Here is a 17185-nt window from a genome sequence, read left to right on the forward strand (position 1 = left end):
TTTAAATTTCGATGAAATTTGGTAATTTTGTTAATTCGAATAGAGAAAAAATTTTAAAATTTATTAACTGTAAACATTTTAAAATTTATTAACTGTATAAATTTTATAAAAACTAATAAAACCCGGATACGATAATATTTGTGTTTTTAACTGTGCAAGTAGAAACACGTTATACACTTCACAGGCTAATGCCGCCTATTGTTGTAGTTTGTAGTTCGCAGAAAATTGTCTACTTGTGGTGATAGTTGGATGAAGATTTATCATTATAACTAATTCTATTATAACTAATACCATTGATTATAAACAGTGTCGTTAAAAATAAAGTGAAAATATTCAATATCTGGTTAAGCTGTATGTTTTTTTTTAAGATGGCGAATAATTTCCAAGATAATGGTAAGTTTCCTTCCTGATTACGTGCTATTCGATTTCGTATGTAGTGACGTCACAGCATGCGAAAGCTTATCAGTAATGTTTTTCTCTTTATTTTTCGCGAACATACCTAATGATACGGACATGAAATTTTGTTCTGCGCGAAGTAAACCAAAATAATGGTAATGATAAAATATGTAAAAGTCATACTTGCTGATATCTATGCATCATAAACATTTTGATGGTAGTGAACATTATTATTTTAACTTCCTGAACTTCATCCTGTTTATAACATTGACTGTGCTAAAAATTTTAACAATTGGTTAATTTTTTTTTTATCATGATATACAATAACTTAGTCTTAATCAATATTGCATAATGTACAGTTTTGAAGGAGATTTTCGTAGGAAACCAGAACAGAATTATGCAGGAGCTAGTGTTCATGAACCTGTCAGCAATCTAATACTGAGAGCTCGTTATGAACGGGAAAAAAGAGAAGTATTTACTGAAAATAATTTATATATTGCATAAAATGTCTTGTTATAACAATTTCATTGGTTTAACTTAAAGGAAGCTAGACGTGAACAACGACGTGTTGTTCGGGTTCAATCTTGTGTTAGAAGTTTCATTACAAGAAAAAAATTTAAACAACATTATCGAACTGTGTTCGATGAAACTGTAATTAATTTGAAAAATACACAGCCATCTGAAGAAGTTTTATCAAATCTTGTAAAAAATTTAGTGTTTTTTCACGATAGAGAAAATGATTCTCAAAGACTAGTAAGAGTTTCTTAAATTATTTTTGTTAAAGATTTCACTAATATTTATCATAATATTGGTTAGCAACTAGTTTAAGGATTTGGAATGTCATTTTTATGATTTTTATGATTTTTTTCGTAAAGAGTAAGTATTCATACTTATTTTATTTGAATGTATAATATATTCATTTTGTCATTTATAGTTTGTTAATTTAAAATTTATTTTTTTAGACATTTAAAGAAAATTCATTTTTTTCTTAATATTTACAGATATGGTTATCTCAACATATTTTACGTAATAGTACAAAGTTATTAAGATCAAGTTTGGATCGAAACGCCTCATGGTATTGGCATTTAAAATGGATTCTTTCCTTTAATATTGATTTATTGAACTCATCAAATTTGGAATCATTCGCAACACCTTTACGAATTATTGAAGAATTTACTTCAGTAGAATCCTACAAAAAAATACTAGGTTCAGAAAATGCAATACTTGCATTACGAGATGTTAGTATATTTAAACATATTATGTATGCATGTATACTATTCTTATTCATAATTTTTTTTTTTCTTTATGATTGAAAATATAACTAATAAATAACATATTTTTTATAGTTATTCCAATATCTAGTCAAAAAATGTTATTTTGATAGTTTGCATAAAATACTTGATACAAAAATTCCTGCAATGTTTGATGTTGAAGATACACCAGCTCCACCTTTAGCTAAAAGTATCCTAGAATTTGTGAAAAGACCATTTTCAGTACGATCACCAACTTTTTTAGATGAATACACGTAATGTATTAATTTTTTTATTAAATATTTTAGTTTTCTGTTTATTATGATTTTATATTTTAATACATTAAAATTAGAGAATTTTTATACATTTACAAATGTCATCTTTTTATAACTAATATACTCACAATTCAACTAATTATTAATTTTGTGAATGATTTATAATAATTTATATTATATATTATGAATTTGACTTAATATTTCATTTTTATTTTCTTCAGCTCTATAATTATGGATCATTTTGTGAGGACTTTTTTAAAAGGACCAGTATCTGATATTAATCACAAATTTATCTTACCAAAATTATCCTTGGATCAAAATAAAATTGATTATGTTGGTCCAGATTTTAGGCAATTAGTCATGTCATTAGCTCATTCTTCAACCCAGTTTGAAACTAATACAAATTTATTTTATTCTTTGCTGATTCTTGAACCATCATGTGAAGACTATTCATTTGGTAATTAAAAAATTGTTATTTTAATGTTTTAAATTAATAAATAATGTTTAATATACTATTATAGTGGTAAAATGTCATCAAACTGGACGTGAAATGAATGCAATTACTGATTATTTGGATATTCTTTCAACATTAACAAGTCGTCTAGTTGAGCCACCTGTTATAGACTATATAAGCAAGACATGGATGTATAAAGATCTCTGTCAAGATAGTTCAGACAATGAATCTGACGATGAATCAAATGAAAATGAAAAATTATTCTGTGGTATTTCAGAAGATGAACTTGAGGCAATTATTATATTTATTTGACTTAATAAACTAAAGTCTTATATTAAAATACCATTTTATTAGACAGATTTTGAAATTATGTTCAGAGCTCTTAAATGATCCAGTTAGAGTGTATAGAATAATCAAATATGTTGAAGAATCGTGTTCAAAAGATTCTATTAATTTTTTGCTCACTCCAGTTTGCAAATTATGTCATTATTTACTCATGTCTCATAAATTAGCTGTGCATAAATACAGGTAAAAAATTATTATACTTATAAATAAATTAAAAAATATTTTAGGCACTGATTGGTGTAAATTAAGCTTTTTATATATTAATGGTAAAATAATACCTATAATACATACTGAAAGACTAATTATTTGTGCTAATTATACATTTTTTTTAATTTTTTTATTTATTTTATGCATCATTAAAAAAACATATTGATAGTTTAAATATGAACTGTAATTATATGTTAACATTTCTTGTAAATATTATTTATTTAAATAAAATTAATGATTTTAATGATTTATTTTATTTGATTTAAATATTGTACATCAACTTTGAGTTAGTTATATTTGTTGAGTCGTTTTCAAGTAAATATTTATTGATAAATAGAAAAATATTAACATTAAAAATTCTAAAATAAAATGCTTTAGAAAAACAATGCTTACCATTCCACTTATTCTAAATAAATGCAGATAATAATCTTGATAAGTATTCATATAGTAATAAGCTCATAATTTAATGTTAATATATAATATTGGTTGTATTATATGTTGTTTGTATTTTATTTTTAGATTATTGTATACTCTAGCTCTGAATGCAGAAATCTTACACCATTTATGGAAAACTATTTTAAAAACCGAACAACAATCACTGTTTGGTCCTAGCTTAGTTACTACCAGTCTAGTAACAGTAATATCAAGAGGAACAAATTTAGCTCCTGGTGATTTTAACCGTGTAGTTCCATTGTTAGCAACATTTTGTTCTTTATTCAGTTTATTAATATCCACTTTGCATGATGCGGAATTTAATAAAGCTGTTGGAAATAATTCTGGTAAATAATAAATTAAATTTAACTTACAAATTTTAAGAATATTATTTGTAAATTTTTTTTTCAATTTTAGAACAATTCACCAATCATTCATTAAAATTTACAATAGCAGATCTTGTATCAATTACATCTATTTTAAAAGATGTGGCTCTGGGTTTAATAGAATTAGCTTATCCAGATTCAAGACCTTCAATTATGCCTTACAGTAATAACACAAATCAGAATGCTCAAACTTCAATTTGGTCTCATTTATTACGAGTACTAATATTATTGTATACCTATATTATTATCTTTTGATCAAATATAATTAAAATCTTATGAATATTTTAAATATTAGGTGACTGTTGTATTACTAAGACAACTTCATTCAAGAGATCTACGCTGTAAATTTTGTCCTGAAGGACATTGGGTATCAAATCGTTTTACTATGAACTCTGCATACGACAAACCTTCAAATATGCATTTTATGCAATATACTCGAAGATCTAGATTAAATTATAGACCTTTTAGAGGTATTCCTGTTATATCAATGGATAATTTAGGTATATGTTATTAATCTTTTATAATGCTAAACTAATTGTTGCAACAAAATTATTGAAAATAAATGTATAACTAATAAATAAATAACTTGTTTAAGATGAAGGACCTCCTCTAACCACTCGTCAAGTCCGTATTTTAACAGTTTTAAAAGAAATACCGTTTGTCTTGCCTTTTGAAGAACGGGTTATTGTATTTCAAGGGTTGTTATTAAATAACAAAATAGAATATCAAAACGCAGATGCTCATTTTATGGTTGGATCACATATACATATTACTATTCGACGAAATTATTTGTATGAAGATGCATTTGAAAAATTATCTATTGAAAATGGTAAATATTTATTCATTGAATCAATTTTTGTGATAATTATATAAATAACTAAATAAAGAAATGAAGCATAATATAGTTTATTTATATTTGCAATTTAATGAAAATAATGAATACTCAAGGATTTGTGTTTTTATATGTAACTTATATTTTATCTTACATGTACAAGTTTTTATAAGTTGATAAAAATGATTGCCAAAAATTATAAATAGGTTGTTATATTTGTCTAAGACAATTTGGAATGAGAACATTTGGTTTTGAGTACAATATTTTTTTAGTCCCATAAAACTATATTTTTCTTTATTTTGAATATGTTAATGATGTTATGCTTGTAAATGTTTTATGAGTGTTTGTGGATTTAAGTAAATGTAACAATCTGGTTATATTTTTAATGTATAGAAATATTCAAGTTATGTGTGCAACTGAAATCCTGCTCAAAAAAATTATATTTATGAAACTAAAATAACAAATTAATAATATTGTAAAAAATACAATAAAAAATCAGTTAAGCATGATATTTTTAAATTATTAATTATATATTGAATCTTAAAAAATTTGTTATTTGGTAAAAAAAGTGATTATTTAGTTTAATGCTAATGCATTTGTATAATATTATAATTATAATTTGTAGAACCAGAAATAAGACAAACATTACGAGTACATATGAAAAGTGCTGCTGGATTAGATGAAGCCGGTGTGGACGGTGGAGGTTTATTGAGAGAATTTTTATCTGAACTTCTCAAAACAGCGTTTGATCCCAATCGTGGATTTTTTAAAATTACCAATGATAATATGCTATATCCAAATCCTTATGTTCATTTAATTCAACAGAATTTTGCCTCTCATTATTTTTTCATTGGTAGAATGCTTGGAAAAGTTAGTATAATTATATACTTATTATTTTAATTAATATTTATAATTTTTAAATAATTGTTTTAATTTTAGGCACTCTATGAAAATTTATTAGTTGAACTCCCTTTAGCTGAATTTTTTCTATCAAAAATCATTGGACGTCAAACTGAAATAGATGTTCATCATTTAGCTTCATTGGATCCTCTCATGTATAGGAATTTATTATCATTGAAAAATTATGATGGAGATGTTATCGATCTTGGTCTTGATTTCACTATTGTTATTGATGAATTCGGCCAAACACGTGTTGCAGAATTAAAACCTGATGGTGCCAATATTGCAGTAACAAATCAAAATCGAATTGAATATATACATTTAATGGCTGATTATAAACTTAACAAACAAATAAGGAAACAATGTTATTTTTTCAAACAAGTAATTATAATTGTAACACTAATTTTATTAAATCATTAGTAGAATAATTAAATTTTTATACAATTTATTAGGGTTTGGCGAATGTTATTTCCTTAGATTGGTTGCGTATGTTTAGTAATCGTGAAGTACAAGTATTAATATCTGGAGCTGAAGTTCCAGTTGACATAGAAGATTTAAAAAATCATACAAATTATGTTGGAGGATATACACCTGATGACCCAGCAATAAATTTATTTTGGACAGTCGTTAATGATTTTACTGATGAGGAAAAAACTAAACTCCTTAAATTTGTAACTAGTTGTTCACGTCCACCTCTTCTTGGTTTCAAGGTATATTATACAGTTCATTTTTTATTCAAATGAATAAACATTTTATTTTCTAGGAATTATATCCACCATTTTGTATTCAAAAAGTAAGTTCTTCTGATCGCTTACCGACTGCGAGTACTTGTATGAACCTTCTAAAAATGCCAGTGTTCAAAGACTATGAAACACTAAAAACAAAGTTATTATATGCAATACAATCTGGTGCCGGATTTGAACTTAGTTAATATATTTTATGAGGTTGTTTTATTTTTAAATTATTGGTATGTACTTTAAATAAAAATTTCTTAAAATTGAATAAATTAAAAAATATACTTAACTGTATCTATATATTCTTTATTGTATATTAAAAATGTAATTAGTTTTATTGATCATTTCCATGTCAATCATTTACAACAGTGGTGCGCAACCTAATTAGGTTAAAAGCTAATAATTTAACACCAAATGAAAAAGTCATATATTACGTATATTATTTTATATAACTTAATATTTGTATTTTAGATTTTATAAAATTCTTAATTTCATATTTTTATTTTAATGTTTTGGATTAATTAAATTAAAGACATATTAAAATTGCCTAAAATTAATGATTTAATTTATATGAATTTAATTTTTGTATATATAATACACTTAATTAATGATGGTAGGTCGCCTCATTGAAATAAATTGAGGGTCGTGAATCAAAATAGGTTGTGCATTGTTGATCTATATTTTGTATAATTGTCATACTAAGTCAGATTTGATTTTCAAATTAAAACTATTAACTCCACATGCTACGTAACTAAACTACAGCAATATCTTACTCAACCGTATCTCATAAAAAAAAGTGTTTTTAATATTTTTAATATTCATTGAAGAAATATATTAAAGAGAAACAGTTTTTTCATTTAAATGCTCGTTTATATTATACGAAATGTATGAAAATAATATGTAATAAATCTAATGATAACGTAAAATATTTATACTTGTAATAATAATAATAGTATTGTACACTTGTGCAATAACAAATAATAAATAATCTTCATAATAGTATGTTAGTAGATACATTATGATGTGGATATTTGTATATATTTATATGTCTTATAAATTATGTTTTATTTTTTGTCACTTTTAAAAGTTCTAAAACATAACTCTGATTATATAATTATAAAATAATAATATAAAATAAATTTATTAAAAACATTCATTAATGATATTTTCATAGTTCCATAAAAAAAAATGTGTATTCAAAGAGTTTTGTTAAATAGAAGTTCATAATATAAAGCATCTACTTTTTTTAAATATTTAAACCAATCTAATGAACCAAATCAATTTGTTTTAGTTGTTTTGACGTTCCAATAATAATATGTTTTTCGAATATTAACTCTATGGTCAATAAACATTTATATAAATATTTAATATTAGAAAAATGAAATCAATTGTACTTATTTACATTCCTAATTTGTAGAATTTTCTGTATTCTTGTTGGAAATTCATGTACAAAATACCATTAGTGGATGTTCCCTCTTTTGAATACACCCTATCAGTTTAATAATTTCTATAAATCTCATACTTCTGAAAGATATCATTATACAGACGTATAAATGTATAAGGATTTATATGAAAAAATAGAAATAACTATATAGAAAGAGAATTTTAAATTATGTGTTTTGTGAGTTAATAAGTTGTATTTATATGTATTTATTATAATAAGTATCTAAATAAGAAGAGGAATGAATGAAAGTTGTTTGATTTAAGTTATTAAAAAGTATTATTTACATTATAGAGAATATGTTTATACTTTACAATAATTATTAATGGATATAAAAATATAATGTTTATAATATAAAAAAAATATTGTTAAAAATATATAAATATGTATATAATTGAAATTATATCTATGTTTTTGTTCATAAGTTAAATTTTAAGTATTTAAAAAAAAATGTTTCCCAAACATTTTGTAGTTATTTATTTTAGATGAAAATAAAAAAAATTAATTACTTAAAAAACATTTGGAATTGAAAAACTAAATATTGTTATCATTTTTTAATGCAATTCACTAGTCTTATATAAATTCACTAAAAACGTTAAGCTTAAAATGAAATCTGAATCTCTACTATTACTATAAAGATATAACTAAAATATACAAATTGAAAATTTCATTAAACAAACTAACTTGATAACTAGATTAAAATAACGGATTATTAGAAATTTGTTTTTTATATTATGAAGAATACAGACAATTTAAGAAATACATTGACATTTTCTTCATATTTTGTAATTTATTATTTATTTAACTGAAAATTAATATGATGACTACTATCATATTACTTATATTCATAAACTCGATATTTATAACTGGGTTTAGATTTAAATACCCTTTATTATGTACATTAACAAAAAAACATTAAATATTTATTATACAAGAAAAAAAAAATAAAAAATTTAAATTTAAAAATTATCATGATGCAATAAAACTAAACATCATGATAACAAATTATTAAATTATCTTTAGCTAAAATATTATAAGTTAAAATTAAATTATGAACTCATATAATGTACAAAAATTAATTAAATCCAAAAATAGCGAAAAGCTATAAGATTACTTATTAGATTGTGCCTGTTGGATATTTTATTTAAATTAACCATACTTCAAACACTTTTCAAGGTCACATCATATTCGAATGATACTTTCTGGCTAAAAATGATGTAGCTGTGGATGTGCATGTTCCACTCGTAATTCACTTAAATCTAAATAGGTTTTTCGATTACATTTTTCTCTGCAAATGGTTAGGTACCTTTGCTTTAAGAAATAAAGAAAAGTGATCCATAGTTCCATTATTCAAGAATGCTATGAGAATTAAAAAAAATTATATTGAATTTCTATTAATTTATTTACTAACATATATTATGACCACAAATATAAAGAAATGTATTTAGTAAAAATGAAACTACATAATAAACGTAAACAGTTTTTTGGATATAAATCATATCTTCATTAGTGATGCCGAAACGGTGTGCCGTTAAAAAATACAATTTTAATATAAATTTTATTTATTTGCAACAGCTTATTTGAATAATAAAAACATTGACCATGAAAATACTAAAATGTGTTGTTGATTTAATAGTATACATACAAACACACTTAAATTTTCATTAAAAAACGATTTTTAGTTAAGGTACGATTTCCAAGGCGCGACATGTCGTTAGTGTTGCGTGCCGTCAAAACAACAGTTCAGACGAAGGATGTGTGTTAAGATATTCCAATTAATTACTCGATTTAAATTAAGCTGTTCTTTATTGAAATATTCCTCAGTATAAAATATTAATTTAATTTGACATTAATAGACTGGCGTGAAGGTGCGTACTAAAATCGGACTGAAACACATCTGAATATTGGTCTGTTCAGGACTACCTTAATATCCCTATCCTGTGTAAAATATCGTGATTCTTTCAATAGGTTAACAAGCTTGACCCAGACATTGTTTGATTCATGTAATTGCCAAATATTCTATACCTAATACTATATAGTTTTTTTTATTTATTCTTTAATTATTACTGTGCGCCCAGCCCTGGATTATTTATTATTTATTATTTATTTACATTGTTGGTTGGCCTCGTAAATTCTGTATTTCGTAGAACCACTTTTCACGTATGTTATATTCCATCGTGTACTTTGTATTTACGCATTGTTATTTGGAAAGCGCTCATAATCCTTTAGCCATTACTGGTGTCTATTATAAGAGTTATTCTAATATTAATCATGTGATATGTGTTCCCCCATACAATGATACTTGTAAAGACCTACATCTATGTATGTTAGTAACATTAGTAACTATTTGCACGGAAATCATTTGGACTGGTTTGCAACGCGCGACAAACCACAGCAACTGAACTTTGGGTCACTGCGACCAACGACAATATTGCGCGACATTCCACAGCTACCGTTGTAAATTTTTAACATAATGGCTTCCACTTTAGTTTTTTTCTGCGACCGAAGACGAAATTCTTTTACAAGTGGTACAAAATACTTCGGTTCTTTATAATATTGGAGCTTCGAATAAAAAAAATATAATAAAATCCTTCACTTTCCCGATATTGTCAACCCGAAACCCGAATATTCCCGAAGAATGAAGAATATTAAGAATAAAAATAATATAAAATAATATTAAAAATATTTTTATTAATGAAGAATAATAATTTATTATTATTATAAATATAACTATTCATTGTAAAATTTAATTCAAAAGACGTTCGTACTCCGACAAGTTTGAAAATAAACGAAAATCGTATATTAACTATGAACGCTGATTGAAAAACAGTTGTGCCGCTGCGACATGTCGCGTCTTGGAATCCATTCTATACGAAATAGGTCGCGCCTTGGAAACTGTACCTATACAAAACCATTTGTCTATAAACTGCGAGTGTATAAATATTTAAATAACAATATTTGTATTTGTAACATGGATTTACTATTTCTTATCCAACATTTGTTGTTAACCCTGATACTTCCTGTAATTATACATTGGCAAGTTATTGCACATTATGTTGCCGTTGTCTTCATTTTAAGGGGTTATTTTTTTATTTTTTATTTTTATATATACTTAGCGTAATCCTGCCACGTCGATGGATGTGCTTTTTTTACACCAGAACACTGTATGTGCACTAGCGTGGTGAAGGTATAATTTTGGCATATTGTTCCTTCAAAATTTAGTGGTAAATGAGCGGGTTTTCCATACTGGGTTTAATAATAATGTATTCAATATTGTAACATAAAAGATTACACCATCATAATATATAAATTAACTAATTAAGTATATATGAATTACAAATAAAGGCATCATGTTTTGTAAATATTAAATTTTATGTTTTTGTGTGTTTTATATTGAGTCGTCAGTGGGGATTGGAATGTACTTTACACCAAGGAATCCAACCGAAAAAAAAACCGGTTTTGGACCGAAACCGTTTATAGTATTCGAACTGAATCCTTAACGAGAATCCATAAAAACGTTTATGAAGCAATCAAAACTAAAATCTTAATTTAAAGTCTTGTAATAACTAGTGACTAATAACAAAGTAAAAAAAAAAAAAATGTCTAATAAAATTATATATTACTGTAAATATAGTATGCATTTCAGGGTTATTCAACATAAAAATGAAATTATTTTCTTTTAGTTAATTACATTGTACATAATTTTATACTCCAACGTTCGGTGAGATTTCAACTGCAGTAATAACCTAAATAGTTATTGGTATTCTAATGAATTTCTAAATTTTATACACTTCCTAGAGTAGTTATAATGTATATACATTTTTATGATCCACTATCTATAAATCCTTATATGAATTATAAGTAAATTGTACTCCTTATTATGATATACACATATCGTGATAGATTACCATAGTTAATAACTCACCTTAAGGTCAATAATATTTATAAATTAGTCTTTAAAGATGGTAATGTAAACATTTAATGTCATCTGTGCTTATTTTAAGAAGTAAAAAAATCTCTTGTCCTATTAAAAAAAAAAGAATAAAAAAGATCAGTGCCGAAACCGATAACACTCTACTGTAAATGTGTGTGTCATGCGGGTAAATTGATCATATGTTTCTCCATTAAATGTTCGTAGGCAAAGGTGAGGGGCTTTATCCACCCAAAAAATGTCTTATATATGTTGTAATATCCAATATACATGGTTAAGTCGTCTATTAAAATTTAAACTACTATAAAACAAAATTACATCTTAGTACCTTACCTTAAAATGTGACTCAATGTCCGCGTATGTATATGAGTATTATTAGCTTACCAACAGTTTTCTTTAAAAAAAAAAAAAAAAATGCAGATAATGTTATAAAGTATGAGTGTTTATTCATGTGTGTGAGTGCTGTGTCTAACAAAATTCCTAATATCGCCCTGACACACCCACATAATAAACAGACTATACAAATCTTGTTTTTGTTCGACCAATTCATATGTGGGATACAACGACCAACACCTGCCTCGGGTCCTTTTTCCTCAGCACATGTGCTGACTACAACAATTTCGCGCAGAGACCTCTCTGTATAATATTTACTATTTATACAACCGTATGTAGTAATTGTTATTATAATCCATCATAAAATCTTATCACCGCGGACTGCAAATGTAATATTTATTTTGTAAAAATTGGTTTGTATTACATAATATAGTTAGTAACCAGCAACTACGCACTAATTAGTCGTATTACTTATATATGTTTATCTGTACACTATATACTTACGTCTGTACAAGCTTACAGCCATACAAACCTTTAATGTTTAAAATGATTCAAAATGTGTTTTTGACATTTACGGTAGACATTTATTGCGCATTGAATTGTTAACAATGTCAACCTATTATTATATATACAGTTCTTTTTACCATGTAGGTGCCTATTATATAATAGCTTTAAAATCAAATTCTCAGAAATATAGAGATTATACAAATAAATTATATTCATGTTTTCCAACATTATAATATAATATAGCTATTATAGATTCTAAAATGTTTGAACATTAGCTTTCTTCCGAAAATAATCTAAATAATAATAAACCATTATTTTTATTGTATAAAAAAAAATAAAACAGTGGCGTCAATGAATTCATAATTATATCAGATATTCTAAAATTCATAGACAGAATAAAGATTGGAGTGGGGAATCAATAACTTCCAGTGGGTTGGTTTGATGCTACGTGTTGCGCAGACGTTATAGTTATTGCGTTGTATATGTAATCAATATAGTTAGGGTGACCAGATTAAACGTTCTAGATAAAATATTTGAAATATATAAAACATTAACTATTACATCACCTAGCTTATTTATTTATTTTTCATTAGATTATATGTTATTATTAATTATTATGGTTTCAGTTTTTTATATTTTAATTTTTTAATAAGGCAGTAAGAGATCCTTTATTAGAATATTACATATAATTTTTCATCATTCATTGGTATAAAAGATATGGAATTAATTTAATGAAAACAATCAACTTTTATATAAATATATTCTTGTTAACTGTGTCAATTGACAACTATATAAAGCATTGGTCCTTTTTTGCATATTAAAATATTATGTACCTATTTGTAAAAATAAAATAGTAGCATAATTTTTATATATAATAAATTTTCTTCGGAATTTTTACGTTCTTTTCTTTTTACTATCCAAGAATTTCCAAAATTAATAATAGAAACAGAAAATATCATAAAAATAAATAATTATTTCAGTTAACAGTTAGGAAATTTTATAACTTATTTCTTCCTCAATCAATTTTAAAAAAATAGATCTTTAGAAAAAAAAATCATTAACTATTTTACATAGAAAAACACAACACATACCTGTAATAATTTTTATAACTTATGTTTTAGTCACTGTATATTGTTAAAATGAGCATTTTTGTCACGTTATAGTTCCGGAACTACTTAACCAATCATTATGTAGTCTCTGTCAAATTATTGAGAATATTGTGAAGCAGGTTGTAGGCATAAATTCCAGAGCTGACCTGAAATAAAGATTCTCATTATTAGTTTAATAAATAAACAATATAAATTTAATTATAATGCAATAAATACCTGTAGCTTTTTTTTTATTGCTTGATATAAATTTCATTCTTCTCGATTCTATTTCAAATATTTATTTTTATTAAAATTATTGAAAAATTCTGAATAGAAAAATATCAAGCTTAGGTCGTTACGGCCAAGAAAATACGCTTATCCAGAATCGGTCATGCGCATGAAATTATCTAAATATTAACAACAATAACGTCAATATTCAATAATAAAAATAACAATAATTCAAACGTATTAAATTTGCTATAAAGTTTAGCTAAAATACCATTATATAAACTATTAATATGATATCCAAGTCAAAATTCTATAATATAAAAATGTTAAAGAAAAAACTATATTTCATATAAAAGTTAATTTACCATCTCAGGTTAATGGGGGGGGGGTCTGACCCACCAACCCCCCTCCCACGGAAACGCCGCTGTGTGGTTAAGACTAACCTACATATGTGTTATAGTTATGTATATTTTTTGATGATATAGGGGACATTATGGTATTTTATATATTCTAATTAGGCTAGTATTATCATACTTTTTCAACTATTACAATTACCCTTAACTTCTACAAATAGGTAAGTATTTATAATAAAACAAACCATATTTCTATGGGAGTAACCGAATTGGTTCTCGTTTGAAAAAGGTTTTTTATTAGGTATAGCCGAATTGGTTTCCGTTTGTGTACAAGTAAAATAGTGACAATTTTAATTTTTAACACAATTTACCTTCACTATTAAAAATTAAAATCCAGCGAGCCATAGAGAGCAAAAAAACAAAAAATGTAAAAGCTATATGTATGACATTAGACACAATTATTATATCGATAAGAGTGTAGAAATATAATAGACTATTGATTACTGAACTAGTAAATTACTAGCAAACAAGAAAGAAATAACAAATACTTGGACAATTGTATGACAGAGTACATTGATGAGAAGATTACGAGAATTGAATACAGTGGCGGCTCGTGTATATGTGCACAAGCGCACGTGCACTACCTACCCAAACTCAAAAAAAAATTGAAAACATAAACCATAATAATACAATTAAATAACCTGTAGTGTTATGAAGATTATTTTTTAAAATATAAAAATATAAATTCGGAATATTATGAAAATATTATAATATTTAGATTGGATTATTCCGAAGGCCAAACGGCAGGCGGTTGTCCGCGACGGAATCAGTGTGTGTGTTATAGTGGTGCAGCAGTGCACACTATTGCTGTGCACATTTGTACAACGTAAAAATTAAAACAAATCGAAACACGCAACACGCGTTATAATGGTTGATGTGCACATTCGTTTCTGTGCACATAACCAATTAAATTGTTAACAGCGAATTATTTTCGATGTCGCCGCGTCGTTGGGCGTTGGCATCGGCATTATGATTTATTTTTACTCATATTTATTTATTATATTCCGATTATCGGCTGATAACGTTAGTCATTATCTTAAATTCAAAACAACAATCGTGTTTCTGTTTACTATCGACCACCGACGTTAACGTATATTATTATATTCGTGCAACTAACGAACAGCAATTAATTTATATATATATATATATATATATATAGATAAGTACGTTATATGTACATATACCTATGCTACCTATACTAAAATTAATATTTTTTTTTACCCACCTACATATCTTACGAAGTATTTGTGCACCTTATGTGAACCTCACGAGCCGCCACTGACTGAATATTTAAAGAAAGCTTCAAATTTGCAAATCAGTGGTTTTAAATTGTATTTATTACATTTTATTATTTGTATTACGTACACCTAAGTGATGACTAGTTGACTTCCAAATCAACGATTTAAAATTATATATATTTTATCATTTTTTTTTTAACACACATTCACGCACATTGTTAACCAAACCTACTTTTAAGTTGACAGTCTTAAGTCTGTAAAATTGAGAAGGAAAATGTGCGTAATTAAACGGGTACCAATTCGGCTGTACCTAATAAAATACCTTTTTCAGACGGGAACCAATTCGGTACCAGCCATTTCTATGTTATATCGTAGTTGAATTATTCATGTTTTTTATTGCATCGTATATTTTAGTGTCATTGTGTTCACTTTATATATTTTTAAATTATCCTTTGGACTATAGGTATTTAAACTATTAAAATATTTATATTTATAATGTATGTAATATACATATATATATATATATACAATGACTATTAAAGTTCAACAATTAGAATATTGAATTTACTCAATTCGTATATGTATATATAATTACAATAAGTAAAAGCATTTATAATCATAAATATTAGTATTTATAATCAATGGTAAAAGGCATGAAATTAAACATAATGATATAATAATAAAGACGATAAATCATATCAGATAAAAAAATTAAACACAATTACTAGTAATAATAATCAAACATAATTGAGTAGAGTTTAAGCCTAAATTTAACGTTAACAATATGCTACATGACAAAGTGTTGAAAAAAAAAATATAATGTAAATGTATACGTAATATTGAAATCACACAAAATTAAGATAATAATTTATGATTAAATTGAAGCGTCCAAAAAACCACAATGGAGTTGGTTTTTCTGTACAATACGCTAGATCCCGAAGAATCTTAACCAACACAACTTCTCTCGAGCAGTCATTTAACGAAAGAAACACGCCAACAATACATCAATTTTTCAATAAGATAAAAATGTAAATAATGTATCTTATTACCTTTTATTTTATATTATATGCAGACTAATAACCTTTATTGTTGAAGACTTAACTTTAAATAAAAGAAATAAAAATATATGAATAAGTTAAAATTAAAAATGTGATATAAATGATGGTAGATTACATTTTTATAAAACAGTTGTAAAAAGAGTGAGGAGGGAGTTAGTTAGTGAAGGTGGCTTGGACAGAAATTTGAATAACATGAAAAATCTTTAATAGAATTTACACTTATGTTAATATTAGGAATATTGATATAATTGAGCTTAGAAACAACGGAGGCATAAGACGGTTTGGACTGAGATGGAATGAGGGTGTTTAGAAGAAATATTTTCACCGATTGGTGAATTTCAGGACACTGTGTATGTTTTTAAAACGGTGGTTTTGAAGATGATTTGAGACGAACTTGAAAGCAGGTCATTTTTCGAAATTAGCCGTATGGTCATTGGTATAGAGAGCACATTTAGCTAGGCTATTTCGGTTTTAAGTACATTCATCGGAGAGGTAATCTTCATCAAATTTAACGCATATCTAGTATGATGGTGGCAATGATACCTTGTATACATATATGATTGACAATGGTAACATTTAAGAGGACCACGATAGATTTTGTGAGATTCCTTGATGATATTAACGGTGCTTAGTATTGATGTGACTTTGTATACATGTATAATGTTGTCTTGGGGATTTAAATTGAAGAAAAATATTGAGAAAGCGCATTTTTTTTTGTTTTTAACATTAATAACTTG

General features: G+C 25.8%; 1 protein-coding gene across 1 annotated transcript; it reads left to right on the forward strand.

Annotated features, from left to right (window-relative positions):
- Window positions 1-747: 747 nt before the first annotated feature.
- LOC112693407 (ubiquitin-protein ligase E3C) lies at window positions 748-6469 on the forward strand. Its single transcript, XM_025568462.1, has 15 exons — window positions 748-867; window positions 940-1149; window positions 1398-1634; window positions 1743-1921; window positions 2143-2378; window positions 2443-2666; window positions 2734-2903; window positions 3447-3706; window positions 3777-3961; window positions 4041-4245; window positions 4341-4574; window positions 5203-5447; window positions 5517-5858; window positions 5930-6187; window positions 6241-6469. Exons 1-15 carry the CDS (start codon window positions 748-750, stop codon window positions 6406-6408), a joined length of 3273 nt encoding a protein of 1090 aa, XP_025424247.1. The 3' UTR covers window positions 6409-6469.
- The last annotated feature ends 10716 nt before the right edge of the window (window positions 6470-17185 follow it).

Source organism: Sipha flava, unplaced genomic scaffold (assembly GCF_003268045.1).
Source record: "Sipha flava isolate LNK unplaced genomic scaffold, YSA_version1 86_pilon_pilon, whole genome shotgun sequence".
Lineage (NCBI taxonomy): Eukaryota > Metazoa > Arthropoda > Insecta > Hemiptera > Aphididae > Sipha > Sipha flava.

Coding starts and splice junctions, on each gene's coding strand:
- LOC112693407 (XM_025568462.1), top strand. CDS start 748: ATGTACAGTTTTGAAGGAGATTTTCGTAGGAAACCAGAACAGAATTAT. Junction 3,962..4,040: donor TTTGGTCTCATTTATTACGA/GTACTAATATTA, acceptor TTTAAATATTAG/GTGACTGTTGTATTACTAAG. Junction 6,188..6,240: donor CACCTCTTCTTGGTTTCAAG/GTATATTATACA, acceptor TTTATTTTCTAG/GAATTATATCCACCATTTTG.